Source organism: Carcharodon carcharias, chromosome 4 (genome assembly GCF_017639515.1).
Source record: "Carcharodon carcharias isolate sCarCar2 chromosome 4, sCarCar2.pri, whole genome shotgun sequence".
NCBI lineage: Eukaryota > Metazoa > Chordata > Chondrichthyes > Lamniformes > Lamnidae > Carcharodon > Carcharodon carcharias.
This window is the reverse complement of record NC_054470.1, coordinates 203597738-203624724: the sequence shown is the minus strand read 5'-3', so window position 1 is coordinate 203624724 and position 26987 is coordinate 203597738. Positions and strand designations below refer to the sequence as shown.

The 26987-nt window shown below is 50.1% G+C and overlaps 1 protein-coding gene across 1 annotated transcript in view; it reads right to left on the bottom strand.

The window, feature by feature from the left end:
* Positions 1–26140, bottom strand: part of LOC121276840 (receptor-type tyrosine-protein phosphatase alpha-like) — a 42299-nt gene extending 16159 nt beyond the window's left edge. The window contains exons 1-4 of the mRNA XM_041185384.1: positions 26122–26140; positions 22247–22337; positions 21042–21115; positions 4906–5033 (exon numbers count right to left, since the gene is read on the bottom strand). Of these exons, the coding sequence (XP_041041318.1) occupies positions 4906–5033; positions 21042–21115; positions 22247–22337; positions 26122–26140 (312 nt within the window). The remainder of the gene's footprint in view (positions 1–4905; positions 5034–21041; positions 21116–22246; positions 22338–26121) is intronic.
* Between the last annotated feature and the right edge of the window lie 847 nt (positions 26141–26987).

Here is a 26987-nt window from a genome sequence, read left to right as displayed (position 1 = left end):
CACCAACTTTCCATTGTGCCATTGCCCTGCCTTTACCCCATTATCCCTGCACATTGTTTCTATTCAAATAATCATCTAATACCCTCTCGAATGCCTCGATTGAACCTGCCTCCACCACACTTTCAGGCCGAGCATTCCAGACCCGAACCACTCGTTGTGTGAAAAAGTTTTTTCTCATCTCGCATTTGCTTCTTTTGCAAATCACTTTAAATCTGTGCCCGCTCGTTCTTGATCCGTTTCCAAGTGGGAACAGTTTCTCCCGATCTACTCTGTCCAGACCCCTCATGGTTTTGAACATTTCTATCAAATCTCCTCTTCTTTCCAAGGAGAACAGTCCCAACCTCACCAATCTATCCTCATAGCTGACGTTTCTCATCCCTGGAACCATTCTTGTAAACCTCTTCTGTATTCTCTCCAATGTGTTCACATCCTTCCTATAGTGTTGTGCCCAGAACTGTACACAATATTCCAGCTGAGGTCTAACAAATGTCTTATATAAATTCAGCATAACCTCCTTGCTCTTATACTCTATGCCCCTATTAATAAAGCCCAGGACACTATATGCTTTATTAACTGCTCTTTCCACCTGTCCTGCTACCTTCAATGATCTATGCACACATACACACAGGTCTTTCTGCTCCTGCACCGATTTCAAAATGTCACCCCTTATTTTATATTGTCTGTCCATGTTCTTCCTATCAAAATGCATCACCTCACATTTCTCTGCATTGAACTTCATCTGCCACCTATCTGCCCACTCTACCAACTTGTCTATGTCCTCTTGATGTTCCACACCCTCCTCCTCGCAGTTCACAACACTCCCAAGCTTCATATCGATGTTGCAAACTTTGAAATTGGCCCCTGCACACCAAGATCTAGATCATTAATATATATCAGGAAAAGCAAGGGTCCCAATACCAACCCCTGGGGAACTCCACTACAAACCTTCCTCCAGCCTGAAAAACATCCATTGACCATTACTCTCTGCTTCCTATTTTTCAGCCAATTTTGTATCCACGTTGCTACTGTCCCTTTTATTCTGAGCAGTAACTTTTCTCACAAGTCTGTTGTGTGGCACAATTTGTGTCAAATGCCTTTTGAAAGTCCATGTACACATCAACAGCATTACCCTCATCGACCTTTTCTGTTACCTCTTCAAAAAACTCCAGCAAGTTAGTTAAACACAATTTCCCCTTTAGAAATCCATGCTGGCTCTTCCTTATCAACACATATTTTTCCATGTGGCTACTAATTCTATCCCGAATAATTGTTTCTAGAATCTTGCCCACCACTGAAGTTAAACTGACTGGTCTGTAATTGCTGGGCTTATTCTTACCTTTTTTGAACAAGGGTGTAATATTTGCAATTCTCCAGTCCTCTGGCACCTCCCCTGAGTGTAGGGAAGACTGAAAGATTATGGCCAGTGCCCTGCAATTTCTACTCTCACTTCCTTCAATATCCTTGGATGCATCGCGTCCGGTCCCGGTGTCTTGTCAACTTTAAGTACCGACAGTCTATTCAACACTTCCTCCTTATCAATTTTGAACCTTTCTAGTGACAGAGCTTCCTTGTCTGTCTCCATGGCCTGGGTAGCATCTCCCTACTTGGTAAAGACGGATGGAAAGTATTCATTTAATACCTCAGCCCTGGCCCCTTCGTCCATGTGTAAATTCCCTTTTGGATCCCTAATCAGCCCTACTCCTCCTTTTACCACCCTAATGCTAATTATATGCCTTTAGGAGACTTTGGGATTCCCTTTATGTTGGCTGCCAGTCTTTTCTCATAATCCCTCTTCACTTCTCTAATATGTTTTTTCACCTCCCCTCTGGACCTTCTGTATTCCTCTTGGTTCTCAATTGTATTTTCTACCTGACACCTGTCATAAACACACCTTTTCTCCTTTATCTTAATTTCTATCTCCTTTTTCATCCAGGGAGCTCTGGATTTGATTCCCTACCTTTCCCTATCAATGGAATATACCTTGACTGTGCCCGAACCATTTCTTTTTTGAAGGTAGCCCATCGTTCAGCTACAGTTTTTCCTGCCAATCTTTCATTCCAGTCTATCTGACCCAGCTCCGTTCTTGCCCCATGGAAGTTGGCTCTTGTCCAGTTAATTATTTTTACTCTGGATTGCCTATCGTCCTTTTCTATCATCATCCTAAAACATACAATACAATGACCACTGCCTCCTAAATGTTCCCCCACTGACACTTGATCTACTTGGCCCAACTCATTTCCAAGAACCAGGTCCAACAGTGCATCTTTTCTTGTTGGATTGGACACATGCTGCTGTAGAAAATTCTCCTGAACATAATCTAGGATCTTTTACCCCTCTCTACCCTTTACACTATCACTGTCCCAGTCTATATTTGGGTAACCTTGGTCCAGGACATCACTCCTGCACTGCTGCGCGGGCTTAACTCCATCACTGATGCCATAGTTGGCCTCCAACAGTGTGTACGTGAGAGGGGTGCTGGGCAGCTCGATCTCACTCCAGCTTCCCCTTCCACTCACGGAGTCAGCCTCGGGCACGCGTAGGGAGGAGGATCAGCAGGTGCACAGTCCGGGGCCATCCACCCAGGTGACTCTGGGAGTGACCGGCCCATGTGACTCCCCTCTTCCTGAGACCTCTGCAGCTCCAGCTCCACAAGCTGAGGAGGGGGCCACTGCCACACAGCAGGACCCCAAAAACAGGCCAGGACCCTCCAGGTCTCAGCCCTCCAGAGGATGCCCGCTAAAGTCATCACAGACAGGACGTCACAGTCAGCAGTCTGCCTCCACCTCCACTGTGGTTTGCGGGGAGCACCAATGCAGAGTTAGGAAAGTTAGGTAAAAGTAGTTGCACATCCTGGCCACAGGTGTTAATCACTTGTACATAATGTTCACTATTGTCAATAAGTGCCTAAGAGTGTCTCCCTGCCTGTGGCTCCTTGTTCTGATGAGCAGTGTTCTTGTCACTCAGCTGTGAACCCTTTCTGCACAGGATAAAGGCAGGTGTCTCAGTCCAGGGCCTCTTCCCTGTGTCTGTGCAGCCTTCCCAGCAGACTGACGGTGCACATTCCCTGTCACAGGACACATCAGTCATTCCTGTACCTCGATGGGGCTTATCATTGCTGCCAGGATGTCCTGGGTTGGCAGCACAGAGTTCTCTCATTCTCTCTGTGGGCTCCCGGCATCTTTGAGGTGTGGCTGCTCCCCGATCTCTTCAGCGTCTGTGTCCGGAGACAGTGTGGTCCTGAAAGGTTCCACTCACAAAGGATGTCATAGGATCAGGAGAAATGAAAGTCTCTCCCCTGTATCTCCATGATATGACCCTGTTCTCAGTGATGTGCCCTCGGCCAGACAGGAGTCAGACATTCTCATAAACCATGGGAGAATCTATGGAGTGTCTGCACTGTCATCATCCTCATGGAATGTAGGGACTATAGGTATCTGCTTCCATCTCCATGACAGGAGCATCATCACAGAGGGTATGTGGGCTACCAACAGCCACGAGGATGGTGTAAAGTTAAAGCACATGGGATTGGGGGTAATATACTGGCATGGACTGAGTATTGGTTAGCAGACAGCGAACAGAGAGTCGGAATAAATCTGTCTTTTTTGAAGTGGCAGGCGGTGACTGATGGGTACAGCAGGGACCCGTGCTTGGGTGTCAGTTAACAAAATATATCAATAATTTGGATGAGAAAACCAAATGTAGTATTTCAAAGTTTGCTGATGACACAAAACTTGGTGGGAATGTGAGTGATGAGGAGGGTGTTAAGAGGCTTCAAGGTGATTTAGTGAGTGGGAAAATACATGGCAGATGCAGTATAACGTGGTGATAGATTGGGAAATGTTGATGTGCAAAGGAACCTGGGTGTTTTTGTACACCAATCACTGGAAGCCAGCATGCAGGTGCAGCAAGCAGTTAAGAAGGCAAATGGTATGTTGGCCTTCATTGTGAGAGGACTTGAGTACAGGAGCAAGGATGTCTTACTGCAGCTGTACAGGGCCTTGGTGAGATCACACCTGGAGTATTGTGTACAGTTTTGGTCTCCTTACCTAAGAAAGAATATACTTGCCATAGAGAGAGTGCAGTGAAGGCTCACCAGACTGATTCCTGGGATGGCAGGATTGTTGTATGAGGAGAGATTGGGCCAATTAGGCCTGTATTCACTGGAGTTTAGGAGAATGAGAAGGGATCTCATTGAAACGTATACAATTCTGACAGGACTGGACAGATTGGATGCAGGGATGATATTTCCTCTGGCTGGGGGTCTAGAACAAGGGGTCACAGTCTCAGGATACGGGGTAAACCATTTAGGACAGAGATGAGGAGAAGCTTCTTCACTCAGAGGGTGGTGAACCTGTGGAATTCTCTACCGCAGAGGCTGTGGAGGCCAAGTCACATATACTTAAAAAGGAAATAGATAGATTTCTGGACTCTAAAGGTGTCAAGGGATATGGGGAGAGAGAGGGAGTATGGCATTGAGATAGAGGATCAGCCATGATCATGTTTAATGGTGGAGCAAGCTCGAAGGGCCAAATGACCTACTCCTCGTGGCTTTTTTTATTCATTCACAGGATGTGGGCTTCCCTGGCTGGACCAGTATTTATTGCCCATCCCTAATTGCCCTTGAGAAGGTGGTGCTGAGCTGCCTTCTTGAACCGCTGCAGTCCATATGGTGTAGGTACACCCACTGTGCTGTTAGAGAGGGAGTTCCAGGATTCTGACCCAGTGACCCTGCTGCTACTGTGGGTCGGTGGTGGAGGGAGTGATTGTTTGTGGATGTGGTGCCAATCAAGTGGGCTGCTTTGTCCTGGACAGTGTCCAGCTTCTTGAGTGTCGTGGGAGCTGCAGACAGGAGAGTTTTGGATGAGGGGAGGTTCACAGAGAATAGAAGGAGGCCAGTTCACTCACGCGATATTCTTTAACCAACCCAACAGACTTCTCATCGTCACTGTCGTCATCTTCACCTTCATGTTCCAATTTTAGCATCTTGGTGAGGAAAGTCAGTAAGTCTGACACGTGGACATCAGTGTTCTTCTCTGTACAAAACATAAGGAGTTAAAAGAATAGAAAGTTAACAGAGAGAAGGAGAGAGGGTGAGAACACAAGACAAACACAGCCGAGAGCGGGAAGGCTTCAGTATTAAATTTTCATTAGGCTCCAGAGGTGCCTCCATGTTGAGGGTCTCTCACAATCCCAGGCTGCCTCTCTGGTGCCGGACCCTCCCAGAGGGCCTTCCAACTGCCTCAGGGCTGCGGAGGGAGCGGGGGGTGGGGGGTTTGGGGGCAGGGGGGTGGAGGGGGGGTGGGGGGGGTTGGGGGCAGGGGGGGGATGGGGGATTGGGGAGTGGGGGTTGGGAGAGCAGGGGGTGGGGGGGCGGAGGCCAGGGAGGTGGGGGTGGGGGTGGGGTGGGGGTTGGTGGGGGGTGGTGGTGGCAGGGGGGTGGGTGGGGGGGCATGGGGGTGGGTGGCATGGGATAGGGTGGGGGGTGGGGAGTCAGGTGGCGGGGGCAGGGTGGGGAGTTGGCAGTGGGGTGGGGGGCACTGTAGGGGGAGCGGTGGCTGGGGATGCAGGAGCAACAGAGGGCAAGAGACAGACAGATGGAGCAAGTGAAAATGAGACAGTGTGAGTGATGGGCAGAGCAAGAGAGAAGCAGAGACAGAGAGACAGAGCAAGTGAAAGAGACAAAGAGAGATATAGTGTGAGAGAGAGAGAAGTAGAGCGAGTGAGAGAGAGTGATGTCAACATTAACCCTGTTGCTCTCTCCAAAAAACATGCAGAGCAGGCTTGAGGGGCTGAATGGCCTTCTCCTGTTCCTATTTCCTATAAACAAAACACTGAGTGAGAAATAGAGCATATGAGAGAGAGCAAATGAAAGAGAGATAGACAGAGCGAGCAACAGAGAGAGAGAGTCTTATGTCTTGGGTAAATGAGCTCATTGGTAAGTGCACTCTAACTGCCTGCCTCCCTGTGTTCTCATCAATTGCTGCTTGTAATCAATAAGGAAGAGAGACTGATGTAATAATAAATAGTGAAGGTTTATTAAGACATAGGGCAGAGCACCAGATCATATGTGCTCACTCAGAAACCTCCAGAACTGGACTTACAGTTCCCAGTTGCTTGCACTGTACAATGATTTGTCAGTGCTGTCACATGATCAGTACACTTGCATTCTCTTAAAGGGACAGGGTACCTCACTTTACCACAGCGAGAGACAGACAGGGCGAGTGAGGGGGAGAGAGAGATTGTCATGAAGCTATTAATGTATAAAATGTTATTGGACTTTTTTTTAAATAGAGGTTTAGTCTGTAGTGTGTCTGTGTGTGTGTTTTCACTACATTAAAGCCAGCTAGTCTGGGTGCTTTGATGTACAGTAGTTTTGAGGTGTAAAGAGAAGTAGAGAGTACACTTTCATTTTGGTGAATAGAGCATTCAAGAGTGGGAATGAAATCTTGCACCTAGCTGCAAGACACTAAGCGCTGTTTATATTACTAATATAATTGGTACTATGAAAGGGGTTTTATTGTTAGCAGAGGTGGAGTTCAAAGGGGCTGGTGATACAAAGAGAATTTACATTCGATGAGCTGTGTTGGGTATAACAGACAGCAGTTTTGTGTGTGCAGAGCAGAGGCAACGTAGACCAAAGACTGTAAGCCTACCCCTGTGTCTGCACAGGAACCAAAGTGAAAAGAACCTCATTTTGAATTCATAAGTTGGAAATGCTTTGCCTGGTGCCTGGTTAAGTCTATAGGTTGCTGTTGCCTTAGTGGGGATTAGTCTGGGAATTTGTTAAAAGTTATGACAGTAATAATTTGTAGCCATGTGTATGTGTTTAATTTGTTGTAAAATATTACATGTCTCATTTAGTTTGATATAAAAACCTCTTGAGAACTGGTGGTCTGATTCCTGATTTCAGAGCTGCATCTCAAACACACCAGTTGAAAATATAAGTTATAACAGTTGTTTAAAGTTTTCCTCTGGGATTTTAAATAACAGCCTTTACCAAACTGTTGTTTCATAATAGGGATAGAGTGAGCAAAGGAGAGAAAGGGAGACAGCGAGCGAGAGCAGGAGAGACAGAGTGAGCGAGAGAGAGGGAATACATTGTTTGTGTCCAGTGAGCTCCCATGTTCAGAGGTATGATGTTCTGCTGTTCCCTACAACTTAGGAGCAGGAGCTGTCATCAATCAAAGTGGCTGTTGGGTAATCTGAATCAGTTTCGGTGTTGCTGTGAAAGGGTGGGATAATAGGTAAGGAATAGAGTACAGAGAGAGGTTTCGAGGTTACTGTACTCATAGGCTGGGATCTTCTGGCCCTGCCAGTGGCAGACATCATTACGGGTGGGACAGGAAAATTTGGAGAGTCATTAAAAGTCAACAATTCCCGCAATAACCTTTGATGTGGCACTTTATCAAATACCTTCTGGAAATCTAAGTACAGCACATCCGCCAGTTCCCCTTTATTCACAGCACAGGTTACTTCTTCAAAAAACTCCAATAAATTGGTTAAACATGATTCCCTTTTCACAAAACCATATTTTTAAAAAATCGTTTGTGGGATGCGATTGTCGCTGGCTAGGCCAGCATTTATTACCCATCCCTAATTACCCTTGTTCAGGGCGAATTTTTAAGAGTCAACATATTGCTGTGGGTCTGGAGTCACATGTAGGCCAGACCAGGTAAGGGTGACAGATTTCCTTCCCTAAAGGACATTAGTGAACCAGGTGGGTTTTTACAACAATCGACAATGGCTTTATGGTCATCATCAGACTTTTAACTCCAGATTTTTATTGAATTCAGATTCCACCATCTGCTGTGGTGGGATTCAAACCCAGGTCCCCAGAAAATTACCCAGGGTTTCTGGATTATCAGTCCAGTGACAGTACCACTACGCCACCACCTCCCCTATTGGCTCTGCCTGATTGCCTTGAATGTTTCTAAGTGCCCTGCCATAACATCTTTAATGAAAGCTTCCAACATTTTCCCTATGACAGATGTTAAGCTAACTGGCCTGTAGTTTTGGCAGCATCAGCGGAGAAGAAAAGAGTTGACATTTCGAGTCCTCATCACCCTTCGACAGAACTTGAGTTCGAGTCCAAGAAAGAGTTGAAATATAAGCTGGTTTAAGGTGTGTGTGTGGGGGGTGGAGAGAGAGAGAGACAGAGAGGTGGAGGGGGGTGGTGTGGTTGTAGGGACAAACAAGCAGTGATAGAAGCAGATCATCAAAAGATGTTACAAACAACAGAACAAAAGAACACATAGGTGTTAAAAGTTGGTGATATTATCTAAACGAATGTGCTAATTAAGAATGGATGGTAGGGCACTCAAGGTATAGCTCTAGTGGGGGTGGGGAGAGCGTAAAAGATTTAAAAATATTTAAAAATAATGGAAATAGGTGGGAAAAGAACAATCTATATAATTTATTGAAAAAAAAACAAAAGGAAGGGGGAAGAAACAGAAAGGGGGTGGGGATGGAGGAGGGAGCTGAATATTGAATTCAACAACTTTAGGTCTTGAGCTCCCTCCCCCATCCCCACCCCCTTTCTGTTTCCCCCTTCCTTTTGTTTTTTTTTCCAATAAATTATATAGATTTTTCTTTTCCCACCTATTTCCATTATTTTTAAATATTTTTAAATCTTTTACGCTCCCCCCACCCCCACTAGAGCTGTACCTTGAGTGCCCTACCATCCATTCTTAATTAGCACATTCGTTTAGATAATATCACCAACTTCAACACCTGTGTGTTCTTTTGTTGTGTTGTCTGTGACATCTTTTGATGATCTGCTTCTATCACTGCTTGTTTGTCGCTACAACCACACCACCCCCCTCCACCTCTCTGTCTCTCTATCTCTCCGCCCCCCACACACACACCTTAAACCAGCTTATATTTCAACTCTTTCTTGGACTCGAACTCAAGTTCTGTCGAAGGGTCATGAGGACTCGAAACGTCAACTCTTTTCTTCTCCGCCGATGCTGCCAGACCTGCTGAGTTTTTCCAGGTAATTCTGTTTTTGTTTGTTTTGGATTTCCAGCATCTGCAGGTTTTTTGTTTTTATATTTTGGCCTGTAGTTTCCTGCTTTCTGTCTCCCTCTCTTTTTGAATAAAGGAGTTACATTTAATATTTCACAATCTAATGGAACCTTCCCTAAATCCAGGGAGTTTTAGAAAATTAAAACCAGCGCATTAACTATCTCACTAGCCACTTCCTTTGAAACGCTAGGATGAAGTCCATCTGGACCTGGGGATTTGTCAGCCCGCAGCCCCAACAATCTGCTCAGTCCCACTCCCCTGGTGATTGTCATTTTCCTGCGTTCCTCCCTCCCTCCCATTTCCTGATTTAAAGCTATTTCTGGGGTGTTACTTGTGTCCTCTACAGTGAAGACCAAAGCAAAATACTTGTTCAATTCATCTGTCATCTCCTTATTTTCCATTATTAATTCCCCAGACTCACTTTCAATAGGACCAACGCTCCCTTTGTTAACTCTTTTCTTTTTAAATATCTATAGAAACTCTTAGTATCTATCTTTATATTACTAGCTGACTTTCTCTCATACTCTATTTTTTCCCTCCTTATTAATCTTTTTGTCATTCTTTGCTGTTCTTTATATTCTGTCCAATCTTCTGACCGCCACCCATCTTTGCACCATTATTTGCTTTTCTTTAAAGTTTGATACCGTATTTGACTTTTTTCGTTAACCACGGATGGTGGGTCCTCCCCTTGGAAATTTTCTTTATCATTGGAATGTATCTATTCTATGTATTCTGAAATATCCCTTTAAATGTTTGCCACTGAACCTCGATTGACCTATCCCTTAACCACATTTGCCGGTTCACTTTAGCTAGCTCTGCTTTCATAAATGCCCTTATTTAAGTTTAAAATACTAGTCTTGGACCCACTCTTCTTTTCCTCAAAATTAATGTAAAATTCAATCATATTATGATCGCTACTACCTAGGGGGGGCCTTCACTATGAGGTTATCAATTGATCCTAATTCATTGCTCAATGCATGTCTAGTATAGCCTGCTCTCTGGTTGGCTCCAGAACCTGCTATTCTTAGAAACTATGCTGAAAACATTCTATGATATCTTCATCTAGGCTAGCTTTGCCCATCTGATTTTTCTAGTTTATATGTAGACTAAAATCCCCCATGATAATAGCTGTACCTTTCTGGCAAACTCCCATTATCTCTGCTTTTATACTCTGAACTACTGTGTAGTTACAACTAGGGGGCCTGTACATCATTCCCACAAGTGACTTCTGGTCTTTATCATTTCTCACCTCTAACCAAACTGTTTCTACACCCTAGTTTCCTGAACTTAGGTCATCCCCCTCTCATTTGCTAATACCATCATTTATTAACGGAGCCACCCCTCCACCTTTTGCTAACTTCCTGCCCTTTCTAAATGTCACATACCCTTCAATATTCAAGTCCCAGTCTGTGTCATCCTGTAACCATGTCTCTGTAATGGTTAGATCACTTTTATTTATTTCTATTTGCGTTATCTGTTCGTCTATTTTGTTTAGAGTGCCAAGTGTGTTTAGACACAAAGCCTTTAGTTTTGTCCTTTTATTATTTTAGTGGTATCTAGCCTTATCCTCTGATTTACTCTTTGATTTGTACTCTGTCACTTCCTGTCACATCCTGCTGGTCATTTCCCATATTACGACCTCTCTCTTGCCTTGTCTCTACTATTTGGTTTACCGCATCTCCCCAAATTGATCCATTGCCCCCACTATTCAGTTTCAAACCCTCTCTGCTTCCTTAGTTAGGTGGCTCATGAGGACACAGTTCAGGTTGACACTGTCCCAATGGTACAGATCCCACTTTTCCACGTACTGGTGCCAGTGCCCCATGAACTGGAACCCACTTCTCCCACACCCAGTCTTTGAGCCACACATTCATCTGTCCAATCTTATCTGCCCTCTGCCAATTTGCACGTGGCTCAGGTAATAATCCAGAGATTATTACCTTTGAGGTTCTGCTTCTTAATTTGGTGCCTAGCTCCTCATACTGAGTTTGTAGAACCTCTTTCCTAGTTCCAACTATGTCATTGGTACCTAAATGGACAACGACACCTGGATCGTCCCCATTCCACTGCAAGTTCCTCTCCAGCCCTGAGCAGATGTCCTGAACCCTGGCACAGGGCAGGCAACATAGCCACCTCGACTCGCGTTCTTTTCGGCAGGGAACAGTGTCAATCCCCCTCACTATATTATCCCCTACTACCACTACAATCCTTTTTGCTCCCCCTGCTTGACCGGCTTCCTGTACCACAGTGCCATGACCAGCGAGGTCATCCACCTTACAGACTTCACTTTCATCCACAGGTTGAGTACCTCAAACCTGTTTGAGGAAGGTAAAGCCTGAGGCTCCTCACCTCCTCCCCGCTCAGTTCCATTACCTGCCGCACTGACAGTCACATCCTCCTGTCCCTCACTGCTGACCAAAACAGATGACCCTGTTCTAAGAGGTGTGACTATCTTCTGGAACAAAGTATCCAGGTATTTCTCCCCCTCCCCTATGCTGTGCAGTGTCTGCAATTCAGCTTCCAGATCGGTAATCCTGATCCAGAACTCCTCTAGCTGCTTATGCTTTCTGCAGACATGTTTGTCCTGGATCCCACTGGTTCCCAGCTGTTCCCACATTCCCGGGCCGCTGACTTGCCAGTTACTGAACAACCAGCTCCTTCCACTGCACTGAAATAAGAGAAAAGTAGAAAGAAAGGAGCACCTCCTCCCCTGAACTCCCCACTCACCAAAATCATATCAGCTCACTCTGCTTGCAACCTGCACTGTGTTTGCTGCTTCTCTGTAAACTGCAAACAGTCTCTCCCTATCCACCCTGTCCAGGCCCCTCATGACTTTGAACACCCCTATCAAATCTCCTCTCAACCTTCTCTTCTCCAAGGAAAATAGTTCCAAACTCTCCAGTCTGTCTATATAACTGAAGTTTCCTTATCCCGAGAACCATCCTTATGAATCTTTGCTGCTCTCACTCCAATGTCTTCAGATCCGTCCTAAAGTGTGACTTTCAGAACTGGATTCAATACTCCAGCTGAGACTGAACCAGTGTTTTATACAAGTTTAACATAGCCTCCTTGCTCTTGTATGCTATGCTCCTATTAATAAAGCCCAGGATACTGTATGCTTTATTAACCGTGCTCTCAGCCTGTCCTGCCACCTTCAATGGTTTCTGCACAGATACACCCAGGTCCCTCTGCTCCTGCACCTCCTTTAGAGTTGTACCCTTCATTTTATATTGTCTCTCCATGTTCTTCCGATCAAAGTGAATCAGCTCACATTTCTCTGCATGAACTCTATCTGCCACCTCTCTGCCCATTTCACCACCTTCTCTATGTCCTTTTTAAGTGTTACACTGTGTTCCTCACAGTTCACAATGCTTCCTATCATCTGCAAATTTGAAATGGTTCCCTGTGCACCAAGGTCTAGGTCAGTGTCATTTGGTGTAGCTACAGAACTTGAGTATTGTTGAAGAAAAAGACATGGGGCTGGAATTTTCCACTCTGGCCAGTGGCAGGAATTGTCAGTGGGAAATCAGTTTGGAATTTTGGTCTCCTGATTTTGATGGCTGGAGTTTCCTGCTGATCTATGTCAGGAACCATACTTACCTTAATTTGTATCTCATGAGTGCTTGTTAAAAGGCCAACTTGTGGAATTATGTTCCCCTCCAAATGAAATGTCCTGCCAGTGGATCATTAGAACAGTCTGTTTCCCAGCTATATACAAGTGTTGTGCACCTAGTGAGCATCACTGCATCTTGGGTTATGTAGGTGCTGCTTCTGCCTGCCTTTAAGAGTTGATGCTGCAAGGTTTAGGGAACTTGGATTGCAGTCTGGGCAGGGGAGGCAGGTTTACGAGGGGAAGTGGGCGAGAGGGTCCGGGGAAGGGAGGGTGGGTGTCTGGGGAAGGGGAGGCAGTGCCTTGGTGGGGGGTCATTGGTGGTGTCAACGGTGGGATTCAGGGGGTGGGTGAACTCAGGGTACTTGTGGTAGGAGGGTACAGTCACAACCAGAGGGTGGAGTGGGATGCGGTAGGGTGACAGGTCCACAGCGAGAGTCTGGTAGGTGAAGGTCTCATGGTGGGGGTGTGGGTAATAGAGGGAGATGGGACAAGTGGCTCTGATAATGGGCAGGGTCAGGGTGGGCATGGGGCTGGTTACAGGTGTCGGCTCCCGTTATGGAGGAAGTGGATTGTTATAGGGTCCAGAGTAACGGAGGGAGGTTCGAGGGTGACTGGAGGGAGAGGAATGGTGCTGTTGAGGGGTCTATGGTGATGGGTAGAAGTTGGTGGGTGACAGGGAGAGGGTAAAGGTGGGGGAGTGTGTCTGAAAAGTTAGGCCAGCCACTTTCCCAAAGCTGTTCGAGACAACACAGTGGCTCTGGACGTGTGAATCCTCGAGGTGGGAGGAGGGTCTTTACAGGTGGGTAGAGTTCAAGGTCAGCGCAAGTGGCCAATTAAAGGGACATCCTAATAACTCTGAGGCAACTGGATGTCACAGATGTTCAGCTGTGGTGAAGCCCACATTGCAGGAGCTTTTGTTCCAGACTCATGGGTCCTCATAACATCGAGATCTCAGCAAGAGGTGGAGCTGCCACTTCTGAGACATTTGCCATCGGCAGCAGGGAGGGAGTGAGGGAGGGAGTGAGTGAGGCAGGGAGGGAGTGAGGGAGGGAGGGAGTGAGGCAGGGAGGGAGTGAGGGAGTGAGTGAGGCAGGGAGGGAGTGAGGCAGGGAGGGAGTGAGGCAGGGATGGAGTGAGGCAGGGAGCGAGGGAGGGAGGGAGGGAGTGAGGGAATGAGGGAGTGAGGGAGTGAGGCAGGGATGGAGTGAGGCAGGGATGGAGTGAGGTGGGGAGTGAGTGAGGCGGGGAGTGAGTGTGGCAGGGAGTGAGTGAGGAAGGGAGTGAGTGAGGCAGGGAGGGAGTGAGGGAGGGAGGGAGTGAGGCAGGGAGGGAGTGAGGGAGTGAGTGAGGCAGGGAGGGAGTGAGGGAGGGAGGGAGTGAGGCAGGGATGGAGTGAGGCAGGGAGGGAGTGAGGGAGTGAGGGAGTGAGGGAGTGAGGGAATGAGGGAGTGAGGGAGTGAGGCAGGGATGGAGTGAGGCAGGGATGGAGTGAGGCGGGGAGTGAGTGAGGCGGGGAGTGAGTGAGGCAGGGAGTGAGTGAGGCGGGGAGTGAGTGAGGCGGAGATGGAGTGAGGCGGGGATGGAGTGAGACGGGGATGGAGTGAGGCGGGGATGGAGTGAGGGAGGGATGGTGTGAGGGAGGGAGGGAGTGAGGCAGGGAGGGAGTGAGGGAGTGAGTGAGGCAGGGAGGGAGTGAGGCAGGGAGGGAGTGAGGCAGGGATGGAGTGAGGCAGGGAGCGAGGGAGGGAGGGAGGGAGTGAGGGAATGAGGGAGTGAGGGAGTGAGGCAGGGATGGAGTGAGGCAGGGATGGAGTGAGGTGGGGAGTGAGTGAGGCGGGGAGTGAGTGAGGCAGGGAGTGAGTGAGGAAGGGAGTGAGTGAGGCAGGGAGGGAGTGAGGGAGGGAGGGAGTGAGGCAGGGAGGGAGTGAGGGAGTGAGTGAGGCAGGGAGGGAGTGAGGGAGGGAGGGAGTGAGGCAGGGATGGAGTGAGGCAGGGAGGGAGTGAGGGAGTGAGGGAATGAGGGAGTGAGGGAGTGAGGCAGGGATGGAGTGAGGCAGGGAGTGAGTGAGGCGGGGAGTGAGTGAGGCAGGGAGTGAGTGAGGCGGGGAGTGAGTGAGGCGGGGAGTGAGTGAGGCAGAGATGGAGTGAGGCGGGGATGGAGTGAGGCGGGGATGGAGTGAGGCGGGGATGGAGTGAGGCGGGGATGGAGTGAGGCGGGGATGGAGTGAGGGAGGGATGGTGTGAGGGAGGGAGGGAGGCAGGGAGGGAGTGAGGGAGTGAGTGAGGGAGTGAGTGAGGCAGGGATGGAGTGAGGCAGGGATGGAGTGAGGCAGGGAGGCAGGGAGGGAGTGAGGCAGGGAGGGAGTGAGGCAGGGAGGGAGTGAGGGAGTGAGGCAGGGAGGGAGTGAGGGAGTGAGTGAGGCAGGGATCGAGTGAGGCAGGGATGGAGTGAGGGAGGGAGTGAGGCAGGGATGGAGTGAGTGAGGCAGGGATGGAGTGAGTGAGGGAGTGAGGGAGGGAGGGAGTGAGGCAGGGATGGAGTGAGTGAGGGAGTGAGGCAGGGATGGAGGGAGGGAGTGAGGCAGGGAGGGAGTGAGGCAGGGATGGAGTGAGTGAGGCAGGGATGGAGTGAGTGAGGCAGGGATGGAGTGAGTGAGGGAGGGAGTGAGTGAGGCAGGGAGGGAGTGAGGGAGGGAGGGAGTGAGGCAGGGAGGGAGTGAGGGAGTGAGTGAGGCAGGGAGGGAGTGAGGCAGGGAGGGAGTGAGGCAGGGATGGAGTGAGGCAGGGAGCGAGGGAGGGAGGGAGTGAGGGAATGAGGGAGTGAGGGAGTGAGGCAGGGATGGAGTGAGGCAGGGATGGAGTGAGGTGGGGAGTGAGTGAGGCGGGGAGTGAGTGTGGCAGGGAGTGAGTGAGGAAGGGAGTGAGTGAGGCAGGGAGGGAGTGAGGGAGGGAGGGAGTGAGGCAGGGAGGGAGTGAGGGAGTGAGTGAGGCAGGGAGGGAGTGAGGGAGGGAGGGAGTGAGGCAGGGATGGAGTGAGGCAGGGAGGGAATGAGGGAGTGAGGGAATGAGGGAGTGAGGGAGTGAGGCAGGGATGGAGTGAGGCAGGGATGGAGTGAGGCGGGGAGTGAGTGAGGCGGGGAGTGAGTGAGGCAGGGAGTGAGTGAGGCGGGGAGTGAGTGAGGTGGAGATGGAGTGAGGCGGGGATGGAGTGAGGCGGGGATGGAGTGAGGCGGGGATGGAGTGAGGGAGGGATGGTGTGAGGGAGGGAGGGAGTGAGGCAGGGATGGAGTGAGGCAGGGAGGGAGTGAGGGAGTGAGTGAGGCAGGGATGGAGTGAGGGAGTGAGTGAGGGAGTGAGTGAGGCAGGGATAGAGTGAGGCAGGGATGGAGTGAGGCAGGGAGGCAGGGAGGGAGTGAGGCAGGGATGGAGGCAGGGAGGGAGTGAGGCAGGGAGGCAGTGAGGGAGTGAGGCAGGGAGGGAGTGAGGCAGGGAGGGAGTGAGGGAGTGAGGCAGGGAGGGAGTGAGGGAGCGAGTGAGGCAGGGATCGAGTGAGGCAGGGATGGAGTGAGGGAGGGAATGAGGCAGGGATGGAGTGAGTGAGGCAGGGATGGAGTGAGTGAGGGAGTGAGGGAGGGAGGGAGTGAGGCAGGGATGGAGTGAGTGAGGGAGTGAGGCAGGGATGGAGGGAGGGAGTGAGGCAGGGAGGGAGTGAGGCAGGGATGGAGTGAGTGAGGCAGGGATGGAGTGAGTGAGGCAGGGATGGAGTGAGTGAGGGAGTGAGGAAGGGAGGGAGTGAGGCAGGGATGGAGTGAGGGAGGGAGGCAATGAGGGAGGGAGTGAGGCAGGGAGGGAGGGATGGAGTGAGGGAGTGAGGCAGGGAGGGATGGAGTGAGGGAGTGAGGGAGGGATGGAGTGAGGGAGTGAGGCAGGGAGGGAGTGAGGGAGTGAGGGGGTAGTGAGGCAGGGAGGGAGTGAGGCAGGGAGGGAGTGAGGCAGCGAGGGAGTGAGGCAGGGAGGGGGGTAGTGAGGCAGGGAGGGGGGTAGTGAGGCAGGGAGGGAGTGAGGCAGAGAGGGAGTGAGGCAGGGAGGGAGTGAGGCAGGGAGGGAGGGAGGGAGTGAGGCAGGGATGGAGTGAGGGAGTAAGGCAGGGAGGGAGTGAGGGAGTGAGGGGGGTAGTGAGGCAGAGAGGGAGTGATTGAGTGAGGGGGTAGTGAGGCAGGGATGGAGTGAGGCAGGGATGGAGTGAGGGAGGGAGGCAGTGAGGGAGGGAGGCAGGGCGTGAGGCAGGGAGTGAGGGAGTGAGGCAGGGATGGAGTGAGGGAGGGAGGCAGGGAGTGAGGGAGTGAGGCAGAGAGGGAGTGAAGGAGTGAGGCAGGGAGGGAGTGAAGGAGTGAGGCAGGGAGGGAGTGAGTGAGGCAGGGATGGAGTAAGGCAGGGATGGAGTGAGGGAGGGAGTGAGGCAGGGAGGGAGTGAGGGAGTGAGTGAGGCAGGGATGGAGTGAGGCAGGGAGGGAGTGAGGGAGGGAGTGAGGCAGGGAGGGAGTGAGGCAGGGAGGGAGTGAGGGAGGCAGGGATGGAGTGAGTGAGGGAGTGAGGGAGGGAGTGAGGCAGGGAGGGAGTGAGACAGGGAGGGAGTGAGACAGGGAGGGAGGGAGGGTGGGAGTGAGGCAGGGAGGGAGTGAAGGAGTGAGGGAGTGAGGCAGGGATGGAGTAAGGCAGGGATGGAGTGAGGGAGGGAGTGAGGCAGGGAGGGAGTGAGGGAGTGAGTGAGGCAGGGATGGAGTGAGGCAGGGAGGGAGTGAGGGAGGGAGTGAGGCAGGGAGGGAGTGAGGCAGGGAGGGAGTGAGGGAGGCAGGGATGGAGTGAGTGAGGGAGTGAGGGAGGGAGTGAGGCAGGGAGGGAGTGAGGCAGGGAGGGAGTGAGACAGGGAGGGAGTGAGACAGGGAGGGAGGGAGGGTGGGAGTGAGGCAGGGAGGGAGTGAGTGAGGGAGTGAGGCAGGGAGGGAGTGAGGCAGGGATGGAGTGAGGGAGTGAGGCAGGGATGCAGGGATGGAGTGAGGCAGGGAGTGAGTGAGGCAGGGAGGGAGTGAGGCAGGGATGGTGAGGGAGTGAGGCAGGGATGGAGTGAGGGAGTGAGGCAGGGATGCAGGGATGGAGTGAGGCAGGGAGTGAGTGAGGCAGGGAGGGAGTGAGGCAGGGATGGTGAGGGAGTGAGGCAGGGATGGAGTGAGGGAGTGAGGCAGTGATGGAGTGAGGGAGGGAGGCAATGAGGGAGGGAGTGAGGCAGGTAGGGAGTGAGGCAGGGAGGGAGTGAGGCAGGGAGGGAGTGAGGCAGAGAGGGAATGAGGCAGGGAGGGAGGGAGTGAGGGAGGGAGTGAGGCAGGGATGGAGTGAGGGAGTGAGGCAGGGAGGGAGTGAGGGGGGTAGTGAGGCAGGGAGGGAGTGAGGCAGAGAGGGAGTGAGGCAGAGAGGGAGGGAGCGAGTGAGGGGGTAGTGAGGCAGGGAGGGAGTGAGGGAGTGAGGGGGTAGTGAGGCAGGGAGGGAGTGAGGCAGAGGGAGTGAGGGAGTGAGGGGGGTAGTGAGGCAGGGAGGGAGTGAGGCAGGGATGGAGTGAGGGAGGGAGGCAGTGAGGCAGGGAGTGAGGGAGTGTGACAGGGAGGGAGTGAGGCAGGGAGTGAGGGAGTGAGGCAGGGAGGGAGTGAAGGAGTGAGGCAGGGAGGGAGTGAGGGAGGTAGTGAGGCAGGGAGGGAGTGAAGGAGTGAGGCAGGGAGGGAGTGAGGGAGGTAGTGAGGCAGTGAGGGAGTGAGGGGGGTAGTGAGGCAGGGAGGGAGTGAGGGAGTGAGGCAGGGAGGGAGTGAAGGAGTGAGGGGGCTAGTGAGGCAGGGAGGGAGTGAGGGAGTGAGGCAAGGAGGGAGTGAGGCAGGGAGGCAGGGAGGGAGTGAGGCAGGGAGGGAGTGAGGCAGGGAGGGAGTGAGGCAGGGAGTGAGGCAGGGAGGCAGGGAGGGAGTGAGGCAGAGAGGGAGTGAGGCAGGGAGGGAGGGAGTGAGGCAGAGAGGCAGGGAGGGAGTGAGGGAGTGAGGGGGGTAGTGAGGGAGTGAGGGAGTGAGGGAGTGAGGCAGGGACGGAGTGAGGCAGGGAGTGAGGGAGGGAGGGAGGCAGTGAGGGAGGGAGCGAGACAGGGAGGGAGGGAGCGAGGCAGGGAGCGAGGGAGGGAGCGAGGGAGTGAGGGAGCGAGGCAGGGAGGGAGTGAGGGAGTGAGGGGGTAGTGAGGCAGGGAGGGAGTGGGGCAGAGAGGCAGGGAGGGAGTGAGGGAGTGAGGGGGGTAGTGAGGCAGGGAGGGAGTGAGGCAGGGAGGGAGGCAGGGAGGGAGTGAGGCAGGGAGGGAGTGAGGCAGGGAGGGAGTGAGGCAGGGAGGGAGGCAGGGAGGGAGTGAGGCAGGGAGGGAGTGAGGCAGAGAGGGAGTGAGGGGGTAGTGAGGCAGGGAGGGAGTGAGGCAGAGAGGGAGTGAGGGGTGTAGTGAGGCAGGGAGGGAGTGAGGCAGAGAGGCAGGGAGGGAGTGAGGGAGTGAGGCAGGGAGGCAGGGAGGGAGTGAGGCAGGGAGGGAGGGAGGGAGTGAGGGAACGAGGCAGGGAGGGAGTGAGGGAGTGAGGGGGTAGTGAGGCAGGGAGGGAGTGGGGCAGAGAGGCAGGGAGGGAGTGAGGGAGTGAGGGGGGTAGTGAGGCAGGGAGGGAGTGAGGCAGGGAGGGAGGGAGTGAGGGAGTGAGGCAGGGAGGGAGTGAGGCAGGGAGGGAGTGAGGCAGGGAGGGAGGCAGGGAGGGAGTGAGGCAGGGAGGGAGTGAGGCAGAGAGGGAGTGAGGGGGTAGTGAGGCAGGGAGGGAGTGAGGCAGAGAGGGAGTGAGGGGTGTAGTGAGGCAGGGAGGGAGTGAGGCAGAGAGGCAGGGAGGGAGTGAGGGAGTGAGGCAGGGAGGCAGGGAGGGAGTGAGGCAGGGAGGGAGTGAGGGAGTGAGGGAACGAGGCAGGGAGGGAGGGAGTGAGGCAGGGAGGCAGGGAGGGAGTGAGGGAGGGAGGGAGTGAGGGAGCGAGGGAGGGAGCGAGGGAGGATGGTGGATGCTTCCAAGGGGCAGGGCTGGTGGAGGGCAGCCAAGTCCCGACTCCAAACCTCCATCCACCCGGGTGAATGGTCGTGGCTGACAAGGGATCATGTGGTTAGTCTTCCTATGATTCCTCTGTTGAATCTTGAGAGTAGTGGAGTCAAGCAGAAAAGTGTCCATGTGAGGCTTTTTCACATGGCCTTCATTACCCTGGTCAAGGAGCAAGGTCTCCATACGCTGTATGTATGAATGGGAGGAACACCCATCACTAGTCCTCACCTGGAAGGGGTGGGATGGGGTTGTCTAGACAGAGGCCAGGTGAAGGGCTTTGCACTGATCTGCTGGCTTTGAGATGGAGGGAAATCTTAATGTATCACTTCAGTTCGTTCACACGTCCACTGAGGCATCAATAATGCCAGCTGCAGGCAGCACCTGCCTTGGTAATGGCTCTCATTCCGATGGAGAGATGGAGGGCCTGTCACCTGTTGGCACAGGGACATGAGGAGTAAGGGCCTGAGCATCAGGAGGCAGTGGGGCCTCTGTAAGGTCAAGAGGCTGGTGAACATGGAGCACTACAAAGGTGAGCATTGGCCTGACTGTGGGTGTATCGCTGACAGACTCTCATCTGGAGGTGAGCAATAGGCAATGCCAGAGGCACTCTCCTATGTCTGGGGACGTGGTTGCTTACATCAACAGCTTCTCCAGCACAAACTGTGATCACGAGGGCTCTGGAGAAGCAGTGGGGAGCTCCTGACTCACAATGTGTGAATGGCTCTCTGGGTGCCCTTTACATACAGAGACATGCCTCTGCTTCCATTTGTAAATCCCCCTTTTCAGTCCCTAATTTACCCCAATCTTTCTCTTACCACCTTTTTACTATTTTTATGTCTATAAAAGACTTTTGGCTTCCCTTTTATGTCAGCTATCAGTCTTCCTCACATTTTCTCTTACCTTCTCTTATTTGCTTTTTCACCTCCTGTCTGAACTTTCTATATTTAGGCTGGTTCCTGACTGTATTATCCACCTGAACTCTGTCGTAAACACATTCTCTCAGCATTCAGGGATCTCTGGGTTTGTTTGCTCTACCTTTCTGCTTTTGTGAGAATATATCTTGATTGTACTTGAACTATCTCTTCTTTAAAGGCAGCCCATTGTTCAGTTGTAGTTTTGTCTCTAAATCTTTGATTCGAGTTTATCTGGGCCAGATCCACCCTTACCCACTGAAGATGACCCTCCCCCAGTTAATTATTTTCCTCAGGATTGTGAGGGTCCTAAATGGAGTCCGCGAGGGGAGAGCAGCTTTGCTTCCTTACCTGATGTCCCAGGGCGCACCAGAGGCACAATGTCCAGAGGACTGGACTCCTGAGCCTTCCTTTGCTGCTTCCTCCTGTATGAGAAAAAACTATCAGTTAGAAGCAAATCTCAGCAATTTATCCAGATAGGGTCAGTCACCACCTATAGGTCAGGGACATAGACCAGAGCCCAAGAGAGAGAGAGATAGAGGGGAGGAGAGAGAGAGAGATAGAGAGGCAGAGACAGAGGCATAGAGAGAGAGAGAGAGAGAGGGGAGGAGAGAGAGAGAGAGAGGCAGAGACAGAGGCATAAAGAGAGAGGGGAGGAGAGAGAGAGGGGCAGAGACAGAGGCATAGAGAGAGAGAGGAGGAGCGAGAAAGAGAGAGAGGCAGAGACAGAGGCATAAAGAGAGAGGGGAGGAGAGAGAGAGGGGCAGAGACAGAGGCATAGAGAGAGAGAGGAGGAGCGAGAAAGAGAGAGAGGCAGAGACAGAGGCATAGAGAGAGAGGAGGAGCGAGAGAGAGAGAGAGAGAGAGGCAGAGACAGAGGCATAGAGGGAGAGGAGGAGCGAGAGAGAGAGAGAGAGGCAGAGACAGAGGCATAGAGAGAGGGGAGGAGCGAGAGAGAGAGAGAGGCAGAGACAGAGGCATAGAGAGAGGGGAGGAGCGAGAGAGAGAGAGAGAGAGGCAGAGACAGAGGCATAGAGAGAGGGGAGGAGCGAGAGAGAGAGAGAGGCAGAGACAGAGGCATAGAGAGAGAGAGAGAGAGAGGGGAGGAGAGAGAGAGAAAGAGAGGTAGGCAATCCAAAAAATATCCATTAACCACTACTCTCTGCTTCCTGTCACTCAGGCAGTTCTGTATCCCATTGGATTCAGTTTTTTTACAACATATTTATCAAACGTCACTTGAAAATACTTATGAACAACACAAAGCACACAGTCCTTCAACCAGAGTGGGGGGAGGGATGGGAGGAATCGGTGAGGGGTGTGGGGGTGTAGCGTGGTTGAGAGGGGGAGTAGAAGGAGCCACAGAATCAGTGGGGGTCATGAAGAGGTGGGGGTGTCTCTGCAGGGGGGCGTTGAGGGAGGGACAGCTGTTCCTGCACACTGGCCTGTTGAATGGGAGTGAGAGAGATTCCACTAACTTCCCCAATCCCAGATAATCTCACTCTCCTCTCTCACTGGGGAAATTCCCAGTCTCAAACTCGGAGATTAACTGTACCCACCTGTGGAACAGGAAAACAAGAACCAGGAAGGTGATCAAAACCAAACTCAGGAAGAAGATTGAAATGATCTTGCTGGTTCTTCCAGATGATACTATCAAAAAAAAATCAGTGGAAAAAAATTCAATTAATATCAAACGGAAAATATCATCTTCAGTTTCAGCAGCGAGGCAGGAAGTAACAATCAGCTTTTACATTCTGCAACAGTCCCACTGAATTCAAGCCCAAAACCTCAAAGACAATCCCATTAACCAATCAGAACCAAGTCTAACAACATCACTGAGTCTAGATCACACACTGACAGGCCATTCGGCCCCACCAGTCCGTGTTGGTGTTTACCCTCCACACCAGCCAATCATTCCATTCACATTCACCCACCCTGCTCCCAAAACCCTTCTTCACCTTTTCCCCCAATCACCTCTCCAACTGAATCTTGAAGATTGACACAGTTTCTGCCAAAGTCATTAACCCAGGAAGTGAATTCCACAGCTTCACAACTCTCTGAAGCTGTTTCCCCTGCTCTCTGTTCCAAATCTCTTCCACTTAATCTTCTATCGAGATCCCCCAGCCACTGGAAACATTCAGCTTCTATGTATGCTGTCCCATCCTTTCATCATTTTAAACATTTCGATGATTTTATCTTGTAAAAAAGTATAATATTTTATACCTCTCTTCACATTGCTATTTACTCATAACAGTGAGTCTCAGAGTGAGTCTGCGCTGTACCCTCTCTAAAGCCTCAATATCCTCCCAATAGTGTGGACCAATTACTGTTCACAATCTCTAATTGAGTCTTATTAAAGTTTTATAAAGGTTCATCTCAGTTTGTGTTCTAACCTAAATTTCAGTCAGCTTTTTTTTTAATCAACCCAAAGCACTGCCTTTAATGTCCTGTCAATCTGTCCCCTCCCCTTCAATCCCTTAATCCTATTCCTATTCCCACTTCACCATGATAATGATTCTGACCAAATTGAACCCTCTCACATTGACTCACTGAATTCCATCTGCCATGTTACAGCCTATTTCCATCTTAGCAAATCACATTATATCTGTAAATCTGAAGCCTTCCCTCTCTGATTCAAATCACTTATCCTCCAGTAAGCAGGAGGAGATCAGAACTGAACCCCATGGAATACCACATTCTCCATATCCCCCATCCAACCAGTTTCTAAGGCTTTCCTATCGTCCATATACACCCCATCCACCACATTCCCCAGCTCCCATTTCCCTTATTTCCTCAGAGAATTCTCGCCACGTTTGAGTCATCCTATGGAATATCTCAGATCTCTCCTAGACCTGAAGACAATTCCAAGTAGATTCAATGCTTATGATCCCACTCATTTATCCGTTATTAAGTCCCCAAATCCTCCTCTCCTAATCCAGTGTTTGGGAAGTAGTCTGGAAATTCCCATCTGTGAATCCTGCTTTGGAACTTGTTTGTGTTACAATCCCAGCTGATGTTCATACTGGACAAGGCAGATCCCAGAGTGAAGATCCTAACTTTGTTTCTTTTTAGAAACCATGGAGGAAAGTTACTGAACACAATCACAAGAGTCTACCGGTAAACTATTAACACAGAATAAAACATTTATTAGACAGAAAAAATGAATTACATTTCACCAGGCAAAAAGGTTGGAAAGATTTCAATGCAGATACCAGAAAATGATTCAAACTCAAAAAATTCCGTTTATCCCAGACAAACCCCCAGTGAAGATTTACCATCTTCTCAGCACCAAGGTCTTTTGCTTGCGTTAGCTCAGTTTCAAACTCCTGAACTACTGAGCATTCACTGGATGCTTTTCTTCAGTTGGTATCTCTCCCTGAGACGCTCAGAACCACAATGTAAGCTCACTATTACTTCAACTTCAGAGCAAACATGATTTCCCTACATTCAGTTCTCCAGCTGTCTTACACGATTTCTTATTAGAGAGATTAGACCTCCTGCTTTCAGCCTCTGGTGTAACATATGCTCACTGAGCTGCCTCCTGTCTTTCCCCGTGTCTCTCTGTGTGTCCCTGGATCCTTATTGCTAGGCAAAGGCACAGTTTATTTCTATTTTACTAAGAAGATTTTACTATTTTACTAAGTTTTTTGCTATATTGACTAAACAATCAAACCCTTTGTGACCCACAGCCTCACTTTAAGGGTTGTATAACACACTTCCCAGCTCTCAGAAAACACTAAATGAAACTAGAAACATGTTCCAGTTTCTCAAAACCCAAATACAAATATAAATTAAACTTGACATTATACATTGTTCCTAATATCTGCTTCTTGCAAGATTTCGGGGACTTCACTGGCATGGTCACATGGTCTGGGGTCACAAACACTAACCCTAATTCTTGGACAATCTATCCCCTTACCCTGAATATCTGGGAACCATTAGCGCACTGTGTGCTGGAATGTAATCGATGGTATCAGTCTCTTTCACAGCTGCATTACAAACATTCCCACCACCTCTCTCTCTCCAGCTCTGATTGGCTCCACCTCACTCTATTCAATGTCCCCACACAATGCTGCATCTTCTAATCTGAAAACAGCAATAATCGAGGTTCAGGTTTGAATCCTTTCTGCTTTTCCTTGACTCTGGATAATAACCCGTTGTTCATCTCCCAACACTCTATGTGCCGCCCCTCTCCAAGTCTCACTGTGTGACGTGTTGATTAGTCTCTGTGTCTCTCTCACTGCTTTAAAGCAGTCAGCGCCCTGGGTTCAACACAAACCTGTGATAATGGGACTGATTCTCAGAGAGGTTCCTGTGCTGAGTTACAGATAGGCAGAGCTCTGGCTGCACTTGTGCAGGGTTTACATAGCACATCCTCTTCACCAAACCTCACCGTCTCTTATCTCTCAAATAGAAACCCAGCTGTTTGAAAATAGATTCTCAGCGGCTTCAAAAAAACCCAAAATGTCACAGCTGGAAGAGCTCAAGGTGACATGTGAAATACAGCGAGAGGGGGTGAGTGGTAGAGAGTGGCACAGAGGGGTGGGATAGGGAGTGAGGGAGCGAGGGTGATTATTACACATGGATCTTCTATTACAGCACAGTGTAAACACAATACCCATCTATTACAGCACAGCGTTAACACAATACCCCTCTATTACAGCACAGCGTTAACACAATACCCATCTATTACAGCACAGTGTTAACACACTGCTCCGCTATTACAGCACAGCATTAACACACTGCTCCACTATTACAGCACAGTATTAACGTACTGCTCCACTATTACAGCACAGCATTAACACACTGCTCCACTATTACAGCACAGCATTAACATACTGCTCCTCTATTACAGCACTGCATTAACATACTTCTCCTGAATTACAGTGCAGCATTAACATACTGCTCCTCTATTACAGCACAGTATTAACATACTGCTCCTCTATTACTGCGCAGCATTAACATACTGGTCCTCTATTACAGCACAGCATTAACATACTGCTCCTCTATTACAGCACAGTATTAACATATTCTCCTCTATTACAGTACAGCGTTAACACACTGCTCCTCTATTACAGCACTGCATTAACACACTGCTCCTCTATTACAGCACAGCATTAACATATTCTCCTCTATTACAGCACAGCATTAACACACTGCTCCTCTATTACAGCACTGCATTAACATACTTCTCCTGAATTACAGCGCAGCATTAACATACTGCTCCTCTATTACTTTTACCAGACTCGGAAACAAGCTGTGACTTATCAGACAGCCAGAGTACATAACCTGTTCAGTTAAAGTTCACCTGAGAATCAACCTCCTAGAAATTTGACTGCAAGAAGCTCTGAATCTACTGTGAACCCTTCACTTTATGATGCCCTGCCTTCAAATTTAAAGCATCGAAACCATCAAAAAACTACAGACCTGTTACCTGGCAGACTGGAGATCATAAGCCAGAGACTGAATTAAATGTCATCTGTAAAAGTGCATGACCTTTATCTGTATCTAGTCTTTGTGTGTGTAAGAACGAGTGTGACTGACATTGCGTTGATTGGTTGGCAGGTGGACTCTGATTTGCAGACAGAAAGAACATGTGCCTGTATCAGCTAAACAAAATAAATGACAGCCATGCGCTGGTTCATTCCTCAGGACAATGCCTTTACTAATCACAGTCAATCCCTGCCTGGTTTAAATTTCAATGTTTCACAGTTAACTGTCATTCACCATTAACTGCTGTATTCTCCATGGCAACTCCTGTATGAATCAGAGTCCATTTGCCAACCAATCAGCACTCTCTTCTCATACTGAATAAAGCTGTTGCTTTCCCTGACATCGGTATTCTTGCGATTGTCCTGATGAATGCAAGACGAAAAGATTCGACAAAATGTCTTTTTTCAGTAATACTCCAGATAAGTTTATTCTTTGTTTGAGTAAAAATCTGGACCAGCTAAAAGAAAGTGTCAAACGTCCCGGCCCTTTGAAGTTTCAAACACCACAAACCACAAATCCTTGAAACCATTTAACGTGTGTCAAGATCATGAAATTGAGCACAGAGATCAGAGGGTCTGAGCTCTCAATCAAACAATGTACCCTCTGGGGAGCTCGCACTTCTAGCTGTCTGGTCAGTCAGCCAAGCATACAAAATGATGGAATTTCAGGGCTCCCTCCCAGGAATCTCGGGGTCCCTGTCCCTTGGCAATGTTGGTGCTTCCCCTTCCTTTGCAATGTTGGGTTTCCCTCCCTCTCAGGAGACTCGGGGGTCCCTCCCTTGAGAATGCTGGGTTCCCCCACCCTCAG